This window comes from Diachasma alloeum, unplaced genomic scaffold, assembly GCF_001412515.2.
Source record: "Diachasma alloeum isolate Michigan unplaced genomic scaffold, Dall2.0 Dall_scaffold_00410, whole genome shotgun sequence".
Lineage (NCBI taxonomy): Eukaryota > Metazoa > Arthropoda > Insecta > Hymenoptera > Braconidae > Diachasma > Diachasma alloeum.
The window spans coordinates 670,272-688,472 of NW_021680549.1; the positions used below are offsets into that span (position 1 = coordinate 670,272).

Here is an 18,201-nt window from a genome sequence, read left to right on the forward strand (position 1 = left end):
GCAGAGATTAAGGGATGAAACGGGGGTTGATGGATGGGGAATTTAATTCTCCATTGAACAGTCTTTGTTTCATCCCTTAATATTAATTAGTCGGCGAATAAATCAACTGAAAATCATAAAGTAAACATTGAGTACAAGGAGGACAAAATCCTCCCTTTAAACCTGTCCCTGTCACAGCGGGACTGCTACTGCCGAGTTACTCACGCACCCGACTCACATTTACCGACAATTCGACCGGGACGCCGCCTTTCCCGTGGGGTACCAACTAACATTTTTGGAGTCAGTCAAACCCCCTGTTCCGGGCCTCTACTCAGGTCTATCCTCTTTGACCTCGAGTATGGGATCGAATCTGACAACGCTAGTTCAGCCTCCGGGTCTCTATTCTTCATGGTTTCACCCATAACCGCTATGCCTTTGGTCTTTCATTGATCTGTGGTTCTTCCCATCTAGTCGCGGCTTTGTTCAGCCGCCTCTAGATGTCACTACCTGCCTCTCTTTTTAATAATTTAAAAGTTCACATATTTTTTAAGGGGATTTCAACCCGTAACAAGACAATCTCGTTACAATGTGCTTACCATTCCATGCGTGGGCACGATTCCTTCATTTTACCTTCCTAAATTAAAAATATAGTATTACCCTTAATACTGCCGACGCCGTGTTCATGTGGACATCAGGCTGACCAAATCTCAATCTCATCCATTTCATATTAAGATTTCTTGCTCAAATTGAGATCTGGCTGACCAAATTTGAATCCGATCAGATTCTGCTTAGGATGCGCTGATCAAATTGAAATTCGGGTGAACAGATCCGAATCTGATCAGAGTGATTTCACTCTGTTTGACCTCAGAAATACTGGATCAGTTTTCACTTGAATAAGCAAATCTGATCAGAGACGGCCCCATTTTCAAGTCGACTTCAGGCGACCTAGGCAGAATTGCCACAAAAATTAAAAAATACCCAGCGCTTAGATGAAGGTCTTCTGGCGGAACTTGACATCTTCCTTTTTATACAGGATAGGTGGAGAGAGAACGAGATTGTGAATATTTATATAATTGTAGATAACAAATATGATTAAACTTTATTGGAAATATCACTGGATAAAGTATAAAATTATTTGGATAAAAGTCACATAGACTTGTCGTACCGATAATCACTACAAACGCTCGCGATTTTCTCTCCAGCTCTTCTCACCAACCACTGACTCATTTCCAAACATTTTCATCTCAGCATACTCCAATTTTTTTCTTCGTTACATCACTCTCACACCTACAATTTCTCTACGCACTCTTTGTCATACACAATACTCCCTTTTATTCCGTCACCCAAACCATACGCGATACCCAAACTCCATCTAACATAAACACTCTTATTTTTCCAAACTGTCACTCGACATAAACACTTCATTTCACACCTCAATCGTAAAAGCTCACTTTCAAACGTATCGTCTCTATTTAGTCTTTCAAATATTCTTAATTGCTTTTTGGCATCATGCATCCACTCAACTACATCGCACACTATTCTGATTTTGTGGTTCACTTATTCACTTTTTCGACAAAATAAAACGCAAACTACACTATTCCTACATAATTTATATAATTTATAGAATTGAATAAAACTATATTGGGGCTTCATAACTACGTACGAGAAAGACAAAACAACGCGATAAGGCGGTCAACAGGGAGGCGTTACAGCTATCCCAACTTGCAACATTTTAGAATCTACTGTACCTTTAGTAGTGCGACACCCTGTTTAATCCATCGAACATTAGAGTCTATCCATCGAACATCAAAATTAGGTGTGTGAATATGACTCCGCCCTTTTTTGTTCAAATAAAATACATTTATCAGCCCATCTTTCAGGTAATTTACGTATTCCTTGCCTGAAGAAATCCTGGTCTTTGGAGCTGATACAATTATCAAGCCAAATTTTGATACCTTCGTATGAAGTGAACCGATCTCCCGTAAGATCTGACTGCAGTGTTCGAAATAAGTGGTAATCCGAAGGAACTATGTCTGGCGAATATGGCAGGTGGAGTAGCACTTTCCAGTCCTGTCCATCTAAATATCTTTTCACAACTTGGGCGGTATGCGGTTTGGCATTGTCGTATTGAAGAATTAATTTACTGTGCCTATTCACCCATTCTGGTCGTTTTTCTTCTATGGCTCGCTTCAAATGCATTAGTTGTCATCGGTAAACTTCTCCATTAATAGTTTGAGAGGGTTTGACCAACTCATAATATACAACACCTCTCTGATCCCACCAAATGCAGAGCATAACCTTGGCACTGTGAATATTTCTTTTTAGCTGGGATGGGCCGGGTTCACCTGGCTTCACATAAGCTTTTTGGCATTTGGGATTCTCATAATATATCCATTTTTCATCTCCTGTGACTATTCGATGCAAAAATCCTTTTCTTTGCTGTCTTTGAAGTAGCATTTGACAAATTGTTTTTCGACGTTCCATGTCTTTTTCTTTCAATTCATATGGAACCCAGTTACCAACTTTTTGAACCACTCCCATTGCTTTTAAACGATTTGCAACAGTTGATCGTTCAATATTTAATGTTGCAGCCAATTCTGATTTAGTTTGGCAAGAATCCTCTGCTAATAATGCCTCCAATTCAGCATCTTCAAATTTTGGTGGTTTTCCATGTTCTCTGTCCTCAGTGCCAAAATCATTATTTTGACATCGTCGAAACCATTCCTTGCAAGTTGTATTAGATGGAGCATGCTCACCGTAAATCTCCACAAGCAAACGATAAGTTTCCGCTACACTTTTCTTTGCAATATAAAGTGTAATAACACTTCCCGCAAATGATGTTTACATGGAACGAAAACCGACATTGTCACGGAGGTAAAAACACTTGTTGCTTACATTTCAACCAAATGTCACGTAGTTCGTTTGACAGCTGACATAAAGTACTATCGAATACAAGTGTTGCCATTTATTAGTGCACGTAAGCAATACTAAAAACGATATCTGTTGGGAAAGGGCGGAGTCATATTCACACACCTAATACAACTAATTAAATATCGAGTAAACAATCAAATTCAGAAACTATCAATCGCATTATTAATAACAACAATTGAATAATCCGTTTATACATTTCAGGACATGCACGGTATCTTGCATGAACGGTTTCACCTTTCCGGATGGTTCATCAATAACCAATATGAACTGCAAAGAAGGAAACTGGATTCCAACTCGAACCGACTGGTCTTCAGTTCCTAGCTGTACACCCGTTTGCTCTCCTCCATGTGAGAACGGTGGAATCTGTTTGGCTCTGAACACTTGCCAATGCCCCCAAGATTTCCGAGGCCAGCTGTGCCAGTTCCACATAGATCGCTGTAACGTTAGAAACCTGGCCTTTAATGGTGGATACCAATGTCATGGAGACGCATATTCCTACTCATGTACCCTTAATTGCCCAGAAGGAGTTGAGTTCTCAACTCCACCTGCCACAGAATATACTTGTCAATACGAAACTGGAATATTTGAACCACAACCAGTTCCCCAATGTCAACCGAAACCTGGAAGTGAGATCTTTACTATCGGAACTATCAAAAACTCCTACATAACGACGACAAATCACTTCTGGAGGGTCGAGGGATCCAAGTCCAACATGGCAGCATATGACCAAGAACTAATGAGGAATGCTTTCCAAAAGATTAGACAAGGAGGAGATAAAGGTGGAGTCAAAACTGGAGCAGTCAAAGGTGGACATTACGAAGTTCATCAGCAATTAGAAAATACAATCCTTGATCAGTACGAACTATTCTCCAATACTTCGGCTGAAACAGAGCTGAAGAAACCTGAAGCAAAGACTTGTTTTACTTGGGGAGGAAGTCACTACAAGACCTTTGACGGTGCAATATACAGTTTCTCAAGCAACTGTCCGTACACTTTGTTCCAAGAAACTCGTGATGGAATCATTACCGTAATAATCCAAAATAGCCCGGGATGCCCTAATGAAAGATCCTGTCATAAAATAATGAAGATCTTCCTGGAAGGAAAAGAGTTCACCATAGCTCTGAATGAACTTGGAGTTCCAACTTTCAGAACAGTGAAGAAAATTCTGCCGATTCCAGCGCAATTAACTGGAATAAGAGTTCAAATGTCTGCACACTTCGTCATAGTTTATTTAGACTCTGTAGGTGCTAGTCTGAAGTGGGATGGTGGGTTATTTGTTCAGGTGAAGGCATCCGAGTCTCTGTGGAACAGAACGGCCGGACTATGCGGAAGGATGAATGGAGATGTGAGGGATGATAGAACTGGTCGAGAATGGAATCATCACAGAACAATTGCTGCGTTCACAGCTGATTGGAAGGCTCAGAATATCGAAGAAATGTGTGATGATTATCAGCACACTGAACATTCTTGTGGGAATGATTTGGTCCTTCGAGAAGAAGCAGAGAGATTCTGTGAGCAATTGTTCTCTGATCCGAAGTTTCGAGACTGTTCGAAGGTTGTTGACTTGGGGCCATTGAAGGCAACTTGTCTGTGGGATTTTTGCCGTTGCAAAGATGGAGATCAGAGAAATTGTGCTTGCGATACTATGAGCGTATATGCGCGACAATGCTTTCATGATGGAATCACGAAGTCTGTTGCTTGGAGGAGAGAAGAGACTTGTCCTATGAGTTGCAGTGGAGGAAAGATTTATAAGTCGTGTGGACCTCAATCTGAACCATCTTGTAATGATGATGCTGCTTCGATATCGGACAATATTGATAAGCTGGAGTGTGAAGAAGGCTGTTTCTGTCCCGAAGGAACTGTTCTTCATGAGGGGAATTGTATATCCCTGGATGAGTGTCCTTGTAGATTGAGAGGGAAGGTATTCCAACCTGGTGCAACCATTCCTAAGCAGTGTAACACTTGCACGTGCGCCGCTGGCAAGTGGATCTGCACGCAAGTAGGATGCGGGGCTAGGTGTGCTGCAGTTGGAGATCCTCATTATGTAACCTTCGACGGGAAGCATTATGATTTCATGGGAAAGTGCAGTTATTATTTGGTAAAAGGGGAAAATTACAGCATTGACACAGAGAATGTTGCTTGCTCGGGAGCGATCTCTGAGGTAACCATTCAATTTGATTTCATTTTTTATGTTGATTTTCACTAACTGATTGCAACTTTCTCCACCTCTCGTGGACGTCTTTTAATAAAGTTCCTGCAATCGTTTCTCCTGAAAGACTTGTTTACAAACATTCATTCAATAATAGGTTGTAATTCAACTGAATTGGTATTAAAATGATTTTCTTCTTTCAGGCAATGGGCTTCTCGCGAGAAAACTCTCCCGAACTTCCATCGTGCACCAAATCTGTCACCATTCGGCTACCAACTACGGTAATCTTTCTTGAACAGAACCACAAAATAGCCATCAATAACGAGGACGTGACAAAACTTCCTATTTCGGTCTCTGGCGTAAAAATCTGGCTAGCCAGCAGTATTTTTGTAGTTGCACAACTCCCAAATGGTCTCGAGGTGTGGTGGGACGGCGTCTCCCGAGTCTACGTCAATGCTCATCCCCAATTTCGAGGCAAGACCCAGGGTCTCTGCGGAACTTTTACCGAGAATCAGCGAAACGACTTCTTAACTCCTTTTGGAGACATTGAGCAATCTGTCGTAGATTTTGCAAACAAATGGAAGACAACCGAGCAATGTGAAGACATACCTCAGAAAGAGTTCTCCCATCCCTGTGATGCGAACCCAGAACATCTGGCTACCGCCGAGAAATATTGTTCAAAAATTTGGGGCGATTTATTCACAACATGCCACTGGTACGTGGACCCAGACATTTTTTATAAGGACTGCAAATACGACATGTGTGCTTGTGCGGACTCAATCTCTCACTGCCTCTGCCCAATACTGTCAGCCTACGCAAAAGAATGCGCAGCAAATGGCGTGAAAATTCCTTGGCGAACAGAAGTCGAAGAATGTCAGTTACACTGTCCGGTAGGTCAACAGTATCAGATCTGTGGAAACAGCTGCACAAGGTCTTGCAGCGACATCTCTTTCAATAAGGATTGTCGCCAAGAATGTGTCGAAGGGTGCAATTGTCCAGAGAGTCAAACCCTCAACGCTTATGGTGAATGCATTCCCATCGGGCAGTGTCCTTGCACCTTCAACGGAATGGAGTTCAAAGCAGGTCATAAGGAAATTCAACCTGGGACGAAAAGTCAGGAATTGTGTACTTGCGCTGGGGGTTTATGGAACTGTAGACCAGCAACTAAAGAAGAAATTGGGGTATATCCTCCTGTAACTTTGAACAACGTCTGCAGTGCCTCGAGGAACCAAGAGGCAACGACTTGTGAGCCTATTGAGCCTAGAACCTGCAGAAATATGCATCAACCCATCAACAAAAGCCCTGCAATCTGTCGTCCGGGGTGTGTTTGTAAGGAAGGATATGTCCTCGACTCCGTAAGGCATGAATGTGTCAAGAAGGACAACTGTCCTTGTTACCATGGCGGCAGAAGTTACAAAGATAATTCAACGATGCAGGAGGAATGCAATACTTGTAGATGTAAAGGAGGAAACTGGACGTGTTCTGACAGAATTTGTTCCGGAGTGTGTTCAGCTTGGGGTGACTCACATTACAAAACATTTGATGACCGGAATTATGATTTTCAGGGAATTTGCGATTACGTACTTGTTAAATCCAGCTTTGGAGCTAATGATTGTTTCGAAATTTCCACGCAGAATGTCCCTTGTGGAAGTTCTGGAGTCGCTTGCTCGAAATCAGTAACCCTCACCGTTGGAAACGGAAATAAGCAGGAGAAGGTTACCTTAACTAAAGGAAAAGCCCTACTCAAAAGAAATTTCCAGAGGATTGTAACGAGAGAAGCTGGAAACTTCGTATTTCTTGACGTTCCTGACTTGGGATTGACTCTTCAATGGGACAAGGGAACACGAGTCTATGTGAAACTAGACCCCAAGTGGAAGGGGAGGACCAAAGGTCTTTGTGGAGACTACAACGATAACAGTGAGGATGATTTCAAGACTCCTTCAGGTGGAATCTCAGAAGCATCTGCCAGAATTTTTGGAGACTCTTGGAAGAAGGATAACTATTGTCCTGAACCTACAGAAATTACTGACACCTGTGCTCTACATCCAGAACGAAAAATATGGGCGATTGCGAAGTGCGGAATACTCAAGAGTCCTTTATTCCAATTCTGTCATTCAGAAGTCGACTTTGAACCCTACGTAGAACGCTGCACCTTCGATACTTGTGGGTGCGATGGTGGAGGTGATTGCGAGTGTCTTTGCACCTCTCTCGCAGCTTATGCTCATGAATGTAATCGCAGAGGAGTTCCAGTGAAATGGAGATCTCAAGAACTTTGTCCCATGCAATGTGACGAGAACTGCAGTAGTTACTCTCCTTGTATGTCCACATGTAAGACAGAAACCTGTGACGATTTATCCCACCTTCGAGATGGGTCTCGTTTATGTGTTGAGGATACTTGTATCGAGGGGTGTGTCATGAAGTCCTGTCCAGATGGACAAGTCTGGAAAAATAATAGTTTCCATAATTGTGTCTCCCGATCTGATTGTAAACCCATCTGTTTGGAGAAAGATGGGATCACTTATTACGAAGGAGACACTGTCAGTAGTGATTCTTGTCAGACTTGCTTCTGCAGTAGGGGTAAAGTAGTTTGTAACGGTGCACCTTGCACTACAACAGTGAAACCCACGACTGTTCCTATGACTGAGGCTGAGAAATGTGTCAGCGGGTGGACGCATTGGGTGAATACACATTCTCCAAAGGGAGAGCAAGTCAAGGGGATGATCAAGGCTCCCGTAAAAGGTACGAAACGCTCTCAAAAATCCATCGATGTTGAACCTCTTCCAACATGGATTGATCTTACCTCATTGAAAAACTCTTCACGTTGTCAGCAGAATCTTATGGTGGATATCAAATGTAGAACAGTTAATAAACATTTAACTCCTAAAGAAACAGGCCTCGATGTAGAATGCAGTTTGGAAAGAGGATTGTATTGCCAAGGTCATCACAATGAAACTTGTCCAGATTTTGAAATCAGTGTTCTCTGTCAATGCGAGGACGAAACGACTGAATCTTCAACTACAACAACTCTCAAACCAGTAACAGATGCACCTAGAGACGAGTGTAAATTAGACACTTACACATTCTCAATTCAAGACTGCTCGGTATTTTACGAGTGTGTTCCGACTGCTAATAGAAACAAATTGATAAAGAAGACATGCGGACCCACAATGTACTTCAATACTCAATCAAAAACGTGCGACTGGCCTCAGAGTGTCGTCTTATTCCGACCTGAATGTAGACCACTCGTTCAGACAACAACAGAAGTTCCCCAGCGTTGTAAACCAGGTGAAAAATTCGAACAATGTGCAATCGATTGCCGCAGAACTTGTGACATGTTCCATCATCTTTTAATCGATGAACAACTCTGTGGTAGTGGTACTGAATGCATTGCTGGATGTGTTCAAGATGAGAATAGGTGTTCTTCTGATAAAGTTTGGAGGGATGCAGTAACTTGTGTGGAACCTCAAGACTGTCCTTGTAGATCTAATAATGGAAATTCTGTTAAACCAGGAGTTGTAGTCTATGAATCGGAGTGTAAGGTGTGCCAATGTGTCAATAATTACTACAGCTGTGATACATCTCGCTGTGTAACGGAAGTCGTTACACCGGAGCCGTTAACAAGAACGAGTTTTCCTCCTACACCGATCGAAGAAGTTACAACAATTATACCGAGTACTGTGACACCTCCAGAGGCTTGTGCTAGTGGAAAATATGAACATTTACCAGGAAAAATCATTGTTGATACAATCAATGATGTGCCACTAAAATCATCAGTTGAGGCCCCAGTAAAATCATCATCACTCAAAGAATATTGGGAACCATTACATCAAAACCGTGAACAGTTTTTGGAGATCAAACTGAAACAAGTGGAACCAGTCTATGGACTCACAGTACAAGGAAATCCTGAGAAAGAACAATTTGTAACAAGTTATGCAGTTTTGTTTTCCCAAGATGGCCGAACATTTTCGTATCTCCCTGACGAGTTTAGAGGTCCAATCGATGCTTTTATTCCTGTCACTCAAATGTTCCATCAACCGATTGAAGCCAAATTCATCAGGGTCAATCCTAGAACTTGGGAGGGGGGAATCTCGATTAAAGTTGACGTCTTGGGATGTCAAAACATAACTGAATCTACAACAATGGATATTATATCGACTTCAGTCTACGAAGTGACAACTTTCGAACCTATTTGTGACGATCCAATGGGACTTGATAACGGGATTTTAATAGAGGAACAAGTCACAGCGTCTTCACATTTAGATTCCCTCATTCCAAGCTTGAAATTCTCGTCTCCAGGCATCTGGAGACCACAGTTGGATAATCCTAATCAATTCGTCGAGTTCAATTTTTTAGAGAATAGAAATTTGACGGGAGTGGAAACCAAGGGAGTGGATAATATCTGGACAACCGCATATAAAGTATTTTATGCTACCAATCCCCGTGAGTGGAACCCAATCATTGACTCAACAGGTGCCGAAAAAATCTTCTTAGGTAACTTTGATGATGTCACGTCAAAGACAAATTACTTCGAGTATCCCATCAATGCTCAGTACATTAAAATTCAACCAGTTAAATGGCATAATCACGTGGGGATGAAAGTAGAAGTGCATGGTTGCTTTGTGCCATATCCCCGCCCAACCACTTCTCTTCCAAAAATGATAGAAAGTCCTTGCAATGTATGCAGAGGGATTTACACAAACTCCGAGGATGAATGTAAATGTAAAGAGCCTTTATTCTGGGATGGAGTCACTTGTATATATAAAGAATACTGCCCTTGCATCGCTAAAGGGATTCCCTACAAAGTGGGTTCGATATACGAGACAGACGACTGTGATAAGTGCACATGTACTCTGGGGGGAATCCCAGAGTGTGGAAAAAAGGTCTGCGAACCCTGTGAGGACCCAACGATGAAGCCTTATGTAACAGAATTATGTGGATGTATGTGCAAACCTTGTTCAGAGGGTCAAAAACTCTGTAAAACAAACCAAGTCTGTATCGATGAGACCCTATGGTGTAATGGAGTAAAGGATTGCTCTGATGATGAGACTGGATGTGTGACTCAACCACCTGATGTGGTTGAAGGAACTTTTAATAAAACTATCACCATAACAAATACCACCGCAGAAAGGAACGTTACGATTGTTTCAACATGTAAAGTCCCTTCCTGTCCCCCGAACTTCAGAGTAGTCCCGTTGAAAGAACCAACTAAACCCACCAGACCACCTCCACCATTTTTCGGAGGCTATAAAAGTGGTCGATTACAAATGAGGGGATTCAATACGATGAAACAAGTTCGAGGCTATCAACGAGTTGGTAAACAACCAAGGAGGAATGATCTCAATATTCAGGAAGCCGAGGGAGAATGTAAAGAGTACTCGTGTGTACCCAAGGAATTTCCACCAATACCTCCCGGTGGTGGAAAAAATAAAGGAGAGTGTCTTAAGCCACAGTGCCCACTGAATCATCGAATCGTCTTTGAGCCGCAGAGTATGTACAATCCACAACCATGTCCAAGATGGCGGTGCCAACCTCCTCGCGAGACAGAAGTTATGTGTCATATCAATGGGAAGATGTTCACGACATTTGATAAGTTGGAGTATAAATACGACATTTGTAATCACATTTTAGCAAGAGATATGTACTTCAATAAGTGGTACATAACTCTGGAGAACCATTGTGATATTCTGAACAAACCATGTATCAAAGTGGTAGCGATCGTCTTAGATGGTGATGTCATTGTTCTCTATCCGAACAAATCCGTTGAGATTAATGAATACACCTTCACTTCTGAGCAAATAAAACATTATCATGATAAGAAAGGAGGATTCAGGGTGTTCTTGGTGGGAAACAAGATAAATTTTTCATCCCGTAAGTACGGATTCTTTGTTGTTTTCAATGAAGATTCGATTTGTATTGGAGTCAATCCAAGATTAAAAGGCCGTATCGATGGTCTCTGCGGATACTTTGATGGAAACATGAGAAATGATAGACAACGACCTGATGGAGTCCAAGCGAAGACTAGTCCGATGTTTGGAGATAGTTGGGTGATGGATGGAACTCCAGAATGTGACACTCAAGGTTGTTCCAAAGAAATGTACGCTCAAGCTAAAGAATTTTGTAATACGATCAATGATAAATCCTTCCAGTCATGTGGAAATGTCCTCAATATGAAGAGCTTCTTCACAAAATGTGTCGAGTCTATATGCATGTGTAGCAATTCGAATATAACAATAGATGAATGCAGATGTCGTTCATTGACTTCTTTCGTCACGGATTGTCAAGCCACAGAGGAGAATATTGACTTATCTAGCTGGAGAGATATCTATAATTGCCCGATACATTGTCCAACTCCATTCGTCTACAAGGACTGCTTTAGAAATAAATGTGAAGCTAGTTGTGAGAATCTTCAAGAGATTGAGCCCTGCCCCCGCATGCCGGGAGTCTGTTTCCCGGGATGTTTTTGCCCAGATGGACTCGTCAGACACGGAGAAGAGTGTATTACACCTACTGAATGCCGTGACTGTGCGTGTGATGGATTTGGGAACACGAATTTCATGACATTTGATAGAAAGGACTTTACATTTGCTGGGAATTGTACTTATATTTTGTCTCGAGACATAGTGAAACCACCTGAAGAAAGTATTAAGACTGCAAAAGCTGTGAAAAGTACACAAAGCCAACCCGAAAGACATACATATCAGGTATTAATGACGAACGTGCCTTGTGAAAGAGGCGTCTGCACTGACACAATAGCAGTTATCTATAAAGGTCATTTCTTGGAAATGAAACAAGATCAAAACTACCGGAAAACTCTCATCACATTCGATGGTGAGCCAATAGAATCTATTCCGCTGAAGAACTCGTGGCTTCAGATTGAAGAAATGTTACAGAAAAACATCAAAATTTCGATACTTCCAATCAAATTAGAACTGACCATTCATAAACATAACTTTGCCTTCAACATTCGATTACCATCTCACATTTTCGGCGCAGCTGTAGAGGGTCTCTGTGGGAATTGTAATGCGAATATCGAAGACGATTTCAAGAAACCAAACGGAGAAATCACAGAGAATGTGTATGATTTTGGAATGAGCTGGTTGGCAACTGGATTACCCACAGCTCGAATATTGGATGAGACAACGTGTACGAGTCAACCAGCAAGGTCTTGCCAACCTCCACTATCTGCGCAAGACATGTGTATGACTTTGCTGAACCTGGATAAATTTGGCCAATGCCATAAACTTGTGAATCCCACCCCTTATGTTGATTCCTGTCACAATACTCTTTGCGACAAAGGAGAGATCTGCGCGGATTTGGAAAGATATGCAGAAGCGTGTAGAGAAGCTGGTTTCTGCCCAAATTGGAGAACTTACGACCTCTGCCCTTTCACATGTAAACAAGATCTAGTCTATCGAACATGTGCACCCAGTTGTCCTGATACCTGTCAGACTCTCAACACCGTCGACAAACCCAAATGTTCATATACTTTGATTGAAGGATGTTTCTGCTCTGAGGGTGATGTATGGCACAATGGTACATGCATGACTGAGAGGAACTGTTTCACGTGTGACGATGAAGGACATATAGATGGAGATTTTTGGCATCCAGACAAATGTACAACTTGTTCTTGTGATAAGAAGAATGTTAAATGTCAGACTACACAGTGTCCACTTGTGGAGACCATCTGCGAGGAGAATTATACGCCAATTTTGGTGAAAACGTCTGCAGAAGAGTGTTGTAATAAATACAGATGTGCCCCAGTGCCGACCGTTCCACCAACTTGTTCAGAACCCCAGATCTTGGAATGTGCTTATGGACAGATTATGAAGCTTACTAAAGGCCCTGATGGTTGTTCCAAATTCATTTGCGAATGTCTACCTCCCGAAGAATGTCCCTTGATTGATATTGAGTCGACGAACGATGTTGAGATACTGCTACCTGGGTACGTCCAATCTGTCAATACTTCTGGTTGTTGTCCCAGAAAAGAAAGCTATTGTATTCCAAAAACATGTCCTCGTGTAAATTGTCCTGAATATTATACTATCAAGAGTAAAAACAATCCAGAGGCTTGTTGTCCCATTCATGAATGTCAACCTCCCGAAAACTTTTGTCTTTATCCGAAAAATTCTGACAACCTTACAGAATCAGTCGAAGGTGGAAAGACGATTATGATACCTAAGAAGATAGGTGAAGTATGGAGCGACGGTTTATGCCGAGAATGTACATGTGACCAATCTCAAGGAACTCCTCAGTATCACTGCACAACGACACTCTGTGATGTAGTAGAGGTCCACCCTGACTATCACGACTTCAGTCTGAAGTTCAAAGACATAGGCGAGTGCTGTCCACAATTCGAAAGAATCGCTTGTAAAGAGAACACAACGATTCATGAAGTTGGAAGCACCTGGCAACCCAATGGAAATGATGCATGTCACATCGAAAAATGTGAAAATACGACGTGGGGAGTTCAGAAGACAGTGATGACACGAGAGTGTATTCACAACTGCGATCAAGGATACGAGTATAGAGCGCCTGAAGATCCCGGCATAAACTGCTGTGGAGTATGTATACCAATTGCTTGCATCGTCGAAGGTTCCGCAAAGAAAATCAATGAGGAATGGCAATCGGCTGATTTCTGCACTAATTATACTTGTCTCTTGGAGAATGATAAACTGAGAGTAAAGGAATCAGTCACATCTTGTGAAAATATTGATCAAAATGAGAAAGAAAACTACGAAATATTATGGGAACGAGTGCCAGGGGTATGTTGTCCTAAACCCACAAGGAATGCGTGTAAAGTGGACGAGAAGATTCATTACGTTGGGGAAACCTGGAAAAGTCCAAAAGATCAATGCCTCACATTAACTTGCATCATTACTGGAGAACGACTTGAATTGGAGAAAACCCATCAGAGTTGCAACGAAACTTGTGATCTTGGATGGGAATATATGATTTCGAGCAATGGAGAATGTTGTGGGACATGTAAACAAGCATATTGTGTTGAAAGAGGAGTTTTACATCAACCTGGAGAAGTTTGGAGTTCTCAAGACAGTTGTGGGAAATTCGAATGCAAAGACAATGGAAATGGGTTAATCATTAAAGAAACTCATCAAAGATGCAACGATAGTTGTGTGTTCGGTTGGGAATATCAAAGACCTGTAGAAGGAGAATGCTGTGGAAGATGTAAAGAAGCTTATTGCATTGATAAGGGAGTTTTGCACCATCCCAATAGCGTCTGGAAGTCTACAGACGCTTGCTGGACGTACGAGTGTAAATTCAATGGGGATCAATTGATGATGGTTTCAAGTGCACCAACGTGCCCAGATGTTCAAAATTGTTCTGAGGAGAATGTTTACACGGATGGATGTTGCAAAAAGTGTAGACCAAGGATTGAAAGTAAGGTAGAATGTGCGGCTGAAGTTCTTGAACCTCGTTTAACGCTGGGAAAAATCAAACAGTACAGATATAATGGGCTGTGTACTAACGAAAAAGAAATTGCCGAGTATACTGAGTGTCGTGGAACTTGTGAATCTGAAATCAAGTTTAATCCTTCCAACTGGCATCAGCAGAGTCTTTGCCATTGCTGTCAACCCAAAGCTTTTAAACAGATTATTGTGCAGTTAGATTGTGCTGATGGAGATGCAGTAAACGTAAACATTTCTGTGCCTACTTCTTGCTCGTGCGAGGCTTGTAGCAGGATGCAAACATCTCAACTTCTTGTAAAGGGAAAAACGAAGAATGGTCCGAATCCATTTGGGAAGCGTCCAACCAAGGGCTAAACTGGAACCATTTGTTCTCGGAGGTTTGGTGTGAAATTGATGATAAATAAACGATTCAACAATTCTGGGATAATTATGTGAATGAGATTTCATTGTAATGACGAAAAGATGAGCACTTTCATTTTCCATTCGTAATTAGCTTCTTACCTCTTTCATTCTCCTGAGATCTGCATGATGGAGATACTGTATGGCACAATAAAATATTAATAAATTAAATTTTCATACTATACGAATGCCACTAATGTCTCAGCCAGTTTTCTTATTTTTATGAGACTGAAGAGTGAACCATAAGCTGAATTACTTGTTTAAAACGGTCAATTCTTTTATGTGATGCAAATAGACGATATCATAATAACTTTTGAAAATCAAATGATTCATTTCTGTCATCTATATTTCATAATGTATAGAATCATCCTCCCATGGACTTTTAGAAAAAGGTGTATTTTTTTTGTGATACCCGTTTCAAACGTGCACATTTCGAAACGGTTTAATGTATGTAAAGCAGTTGTTTTCCGCATGGCGTGCGTAAAGTTTACGAGTGTACGTAAACAACCACCCAAAATTTACAAAAACAACCACATTACCTTCACTACCATTCCGAACAGTGAACTCGGTGAACTCGATGTGAAAAAGTGGAACTTTACGCACTAGTAACACAATATACTATCCCATTTGAAAATGTATCAGATTTATGAAATGATGGGACATAGAAGCTAGTCCTGAGCTAGGGATTGGTGTTTAAATTACCTTAGTAAGGCACATTTTTAGATTTCATAACCTATAATGTTATCATCCAATGGGTTTTTTGCATTTTTCATGTCCTGTTATGTCATTTCGTGGCATTCTCAAAAATTGGTAATTTTTTAACTTCAGGGCGACTTGCTAATATGTCAGTCCACGATTTCTCCTTTTTCTTTTTCCTCTCAATTCTGTATTTTCGGTTTGCGAGACGGGAAGAGTGAAGACAAGGATCAAACGGGGGAGAAGAGGAGTCAAAGAGTCAAACGTTGCGAGAATCACACCTTGTAAGGGATGAATTTCCCGCGAGTCCAACGTGACAAATGAGCAAAATCACAACAATCATTTCCACAGGGAGAAAGTCATTCCCATTATACAGGGTGTCCCAAAACTCATCGTACACATCAGAGACTGTTGGGGGGGAGGTTCGAGACGAAAACTCTAATAATTTTTATAGCTCTGACGCTTTGTTTACGAGTTATCATATTCTCTTTTCCATTTAAGGCAGAAGGATGATGACAGTAAATGTCTAATCGATTCCAATCAATTTCATCCCTTCATATTGAATAAAAGGTATGAATTTTTTACGTAGACTCTGATATTTAGAGTCACATTGCGTGTAAGAACTAAATGGTCTTACGTCGCGGTGCAACTTAATGCGAGTTGCCTCACCCAAGTATGCTAGTAGAGGACCAATTATGTCAGATGATTGTGCATTGAATGGCCAATCGATTGCTATCATTTTCATTCCTTCAGAGAGAGAGACAAGATATCAATTTTTTTTAAATGATTTGCAGCGCATTTTTTCTTTCTTGACGAATAACTCCTTAACAGAGGGCCAAATACAACAATTCTATTGTGACATTTGTCTCAAAATAACTCCCCCAAGCTACCCTCAGGATATGTATTATGAGTTTTTGAGACACAATTTATATTAAATTCTAGTGAATTATGCGTTATTATTCGAAACCCTGAAACAGGCCAGTCCGACCTGAGAAGAACCATTCTGGTCTAAAGAGCTGGCAAAATATTATCAAAGACTTCAAGTTTGAGATGATCGAATTAGTTCTGTGATTTAAAAATGTTTCGCTGAATCCTAAAAAATGCCTTAATACAATCTGTGGAGAATAAAAAAAATATTACGAGAAGGCATGATGACGTGAAAAATTCAATAAAGCTAAATAACTAATGGAATTGAACTTCACACACTGAAGACCTTTGTAGCTTGAGATGTTTGACCCCTGCAAAATCAAAAGCGATCACTCGCGATGTATGACCGGAAAATCACTCACCGATTTATGTATTTTTCGAATCAGGCTGAATCATAATGCTGTATCCGTTGAAAGAACATCCGTCAGTGAGAATGGCGACTAGACTTGATTAAGATTTACCTGATCATGAGCTCATTCTCTCACTGATGGTTGACCAATTGTATGTTGCAAATGAAATTACCTGAATCAATCAACCAGTTAGCTAACTATCTAACTTTTTCTCGAGTAACCCACGTGCCTAAATCATTCCAATCTGGAGAAGCTGTTTTAATGAAGCAAAACTCATTAGAGAATTATGTCAAATCCCATGCGAATCACCGACTAACTATGTGCTGTTCATACACAGAATCAAGGCATGATTATTGATGTAAAGCAACGTGACTTGAAAAGTTTCAGTGTAAAATGACTCACCGATTTATGTTTTCACCAAATCAGGTCAGATCATAATTATGAACTCATCATAAGGACATCCAATAACAGAATCGGCTAGACGTCATCATGATGTATGTATTATCGTTTCTGCAACGACATCATCGTTCCGCCATCGAAATACTATCGATTCTATTTCGAATTTTTTTTTCGAAAACATTCAAAGAAATCATGATCCTGAAAATAGCCCTTTCATCGATTAACAACCATTCCATTGATATTTACTATCGATCCACTATCAAACCCGACTTTTCAACGGTGACGCCACCAACTTTCAATTTTCAGAACGGAAGGATGGCATGTGTAAGAGCATGAAATTAATGGACCAAAATATATTGAAATACAATCGTATGATTTTCGCAGTAATTATGGCAGACATATGCTCTGAATGAAAATCGAGACACGCGGTAGCGTATCGGTCAAGTCGCACCTCATAACCTCACAACGGAACGACGGGAGCTACCGAGTATCTATACACGACACAACTTCCCCTTCCACTACCCTCAACTGATTTTCCATCAATTAATAAAAAATGCGCCCACTTAGACGAAAACTGTCCTTGGTTACACTATATAAATCACCAATCCGCTTTCCACTGTTGCAATTATTAATTTAATCCGTTCAATATTTACGAAGATATGCACGAACTGGCATACACATTTTTCGCGTTCCCATTATCTTCTAAACGAGAACAGTCACACTCAAGCCATTGAGTTGGCAGCGCAACTCGAATTCCAACTTTCGCATGCAGCAATTGCCAACAGTGTCCTACGTTATATAGCATCACGTTATATAGCGTCAGCTTTTATGATGCCCTTTTTATTGTTCCTTTTAACAATTAATGATTCATCATCGTTCCATTATGCTGAGTGTTAACACGCACGAAAAAATTTCATAGAAATTCCTAGCGAATTCGCTAGACAAT

General features: G+C 40.9%; 1 protein-coding gene across 1 annotated transcript in view; it reads left to right on the top strand.

The window, feature by feature from the left end:
• Positions 1 to 15,067, top strand: part of LOC107042069 (hemocytin) — a 53,764-nt gene extending 38,697 nt beyond the window's left edge. The window contains exons 5-6 of the mRNA XM_015262940.1: positions 3,112 to 5,071; positions 5,263 to 15,067. Coding sequence (XP_015118426.1) covers positions 3,112 to 5,071; positions 5,263 to 14,838 — 11,536 coding nt within the window. The 3' untranslated portion in view covers positions 14,839 to 15,067. The remainder of the gene's footprint in view (positions 1 to 3,111; positions 5,072 to 5,262) is intronic.
• The last annotated feature ends 3,134 nt before the right edge of the window (positions 15,068 to 18,201 follow it).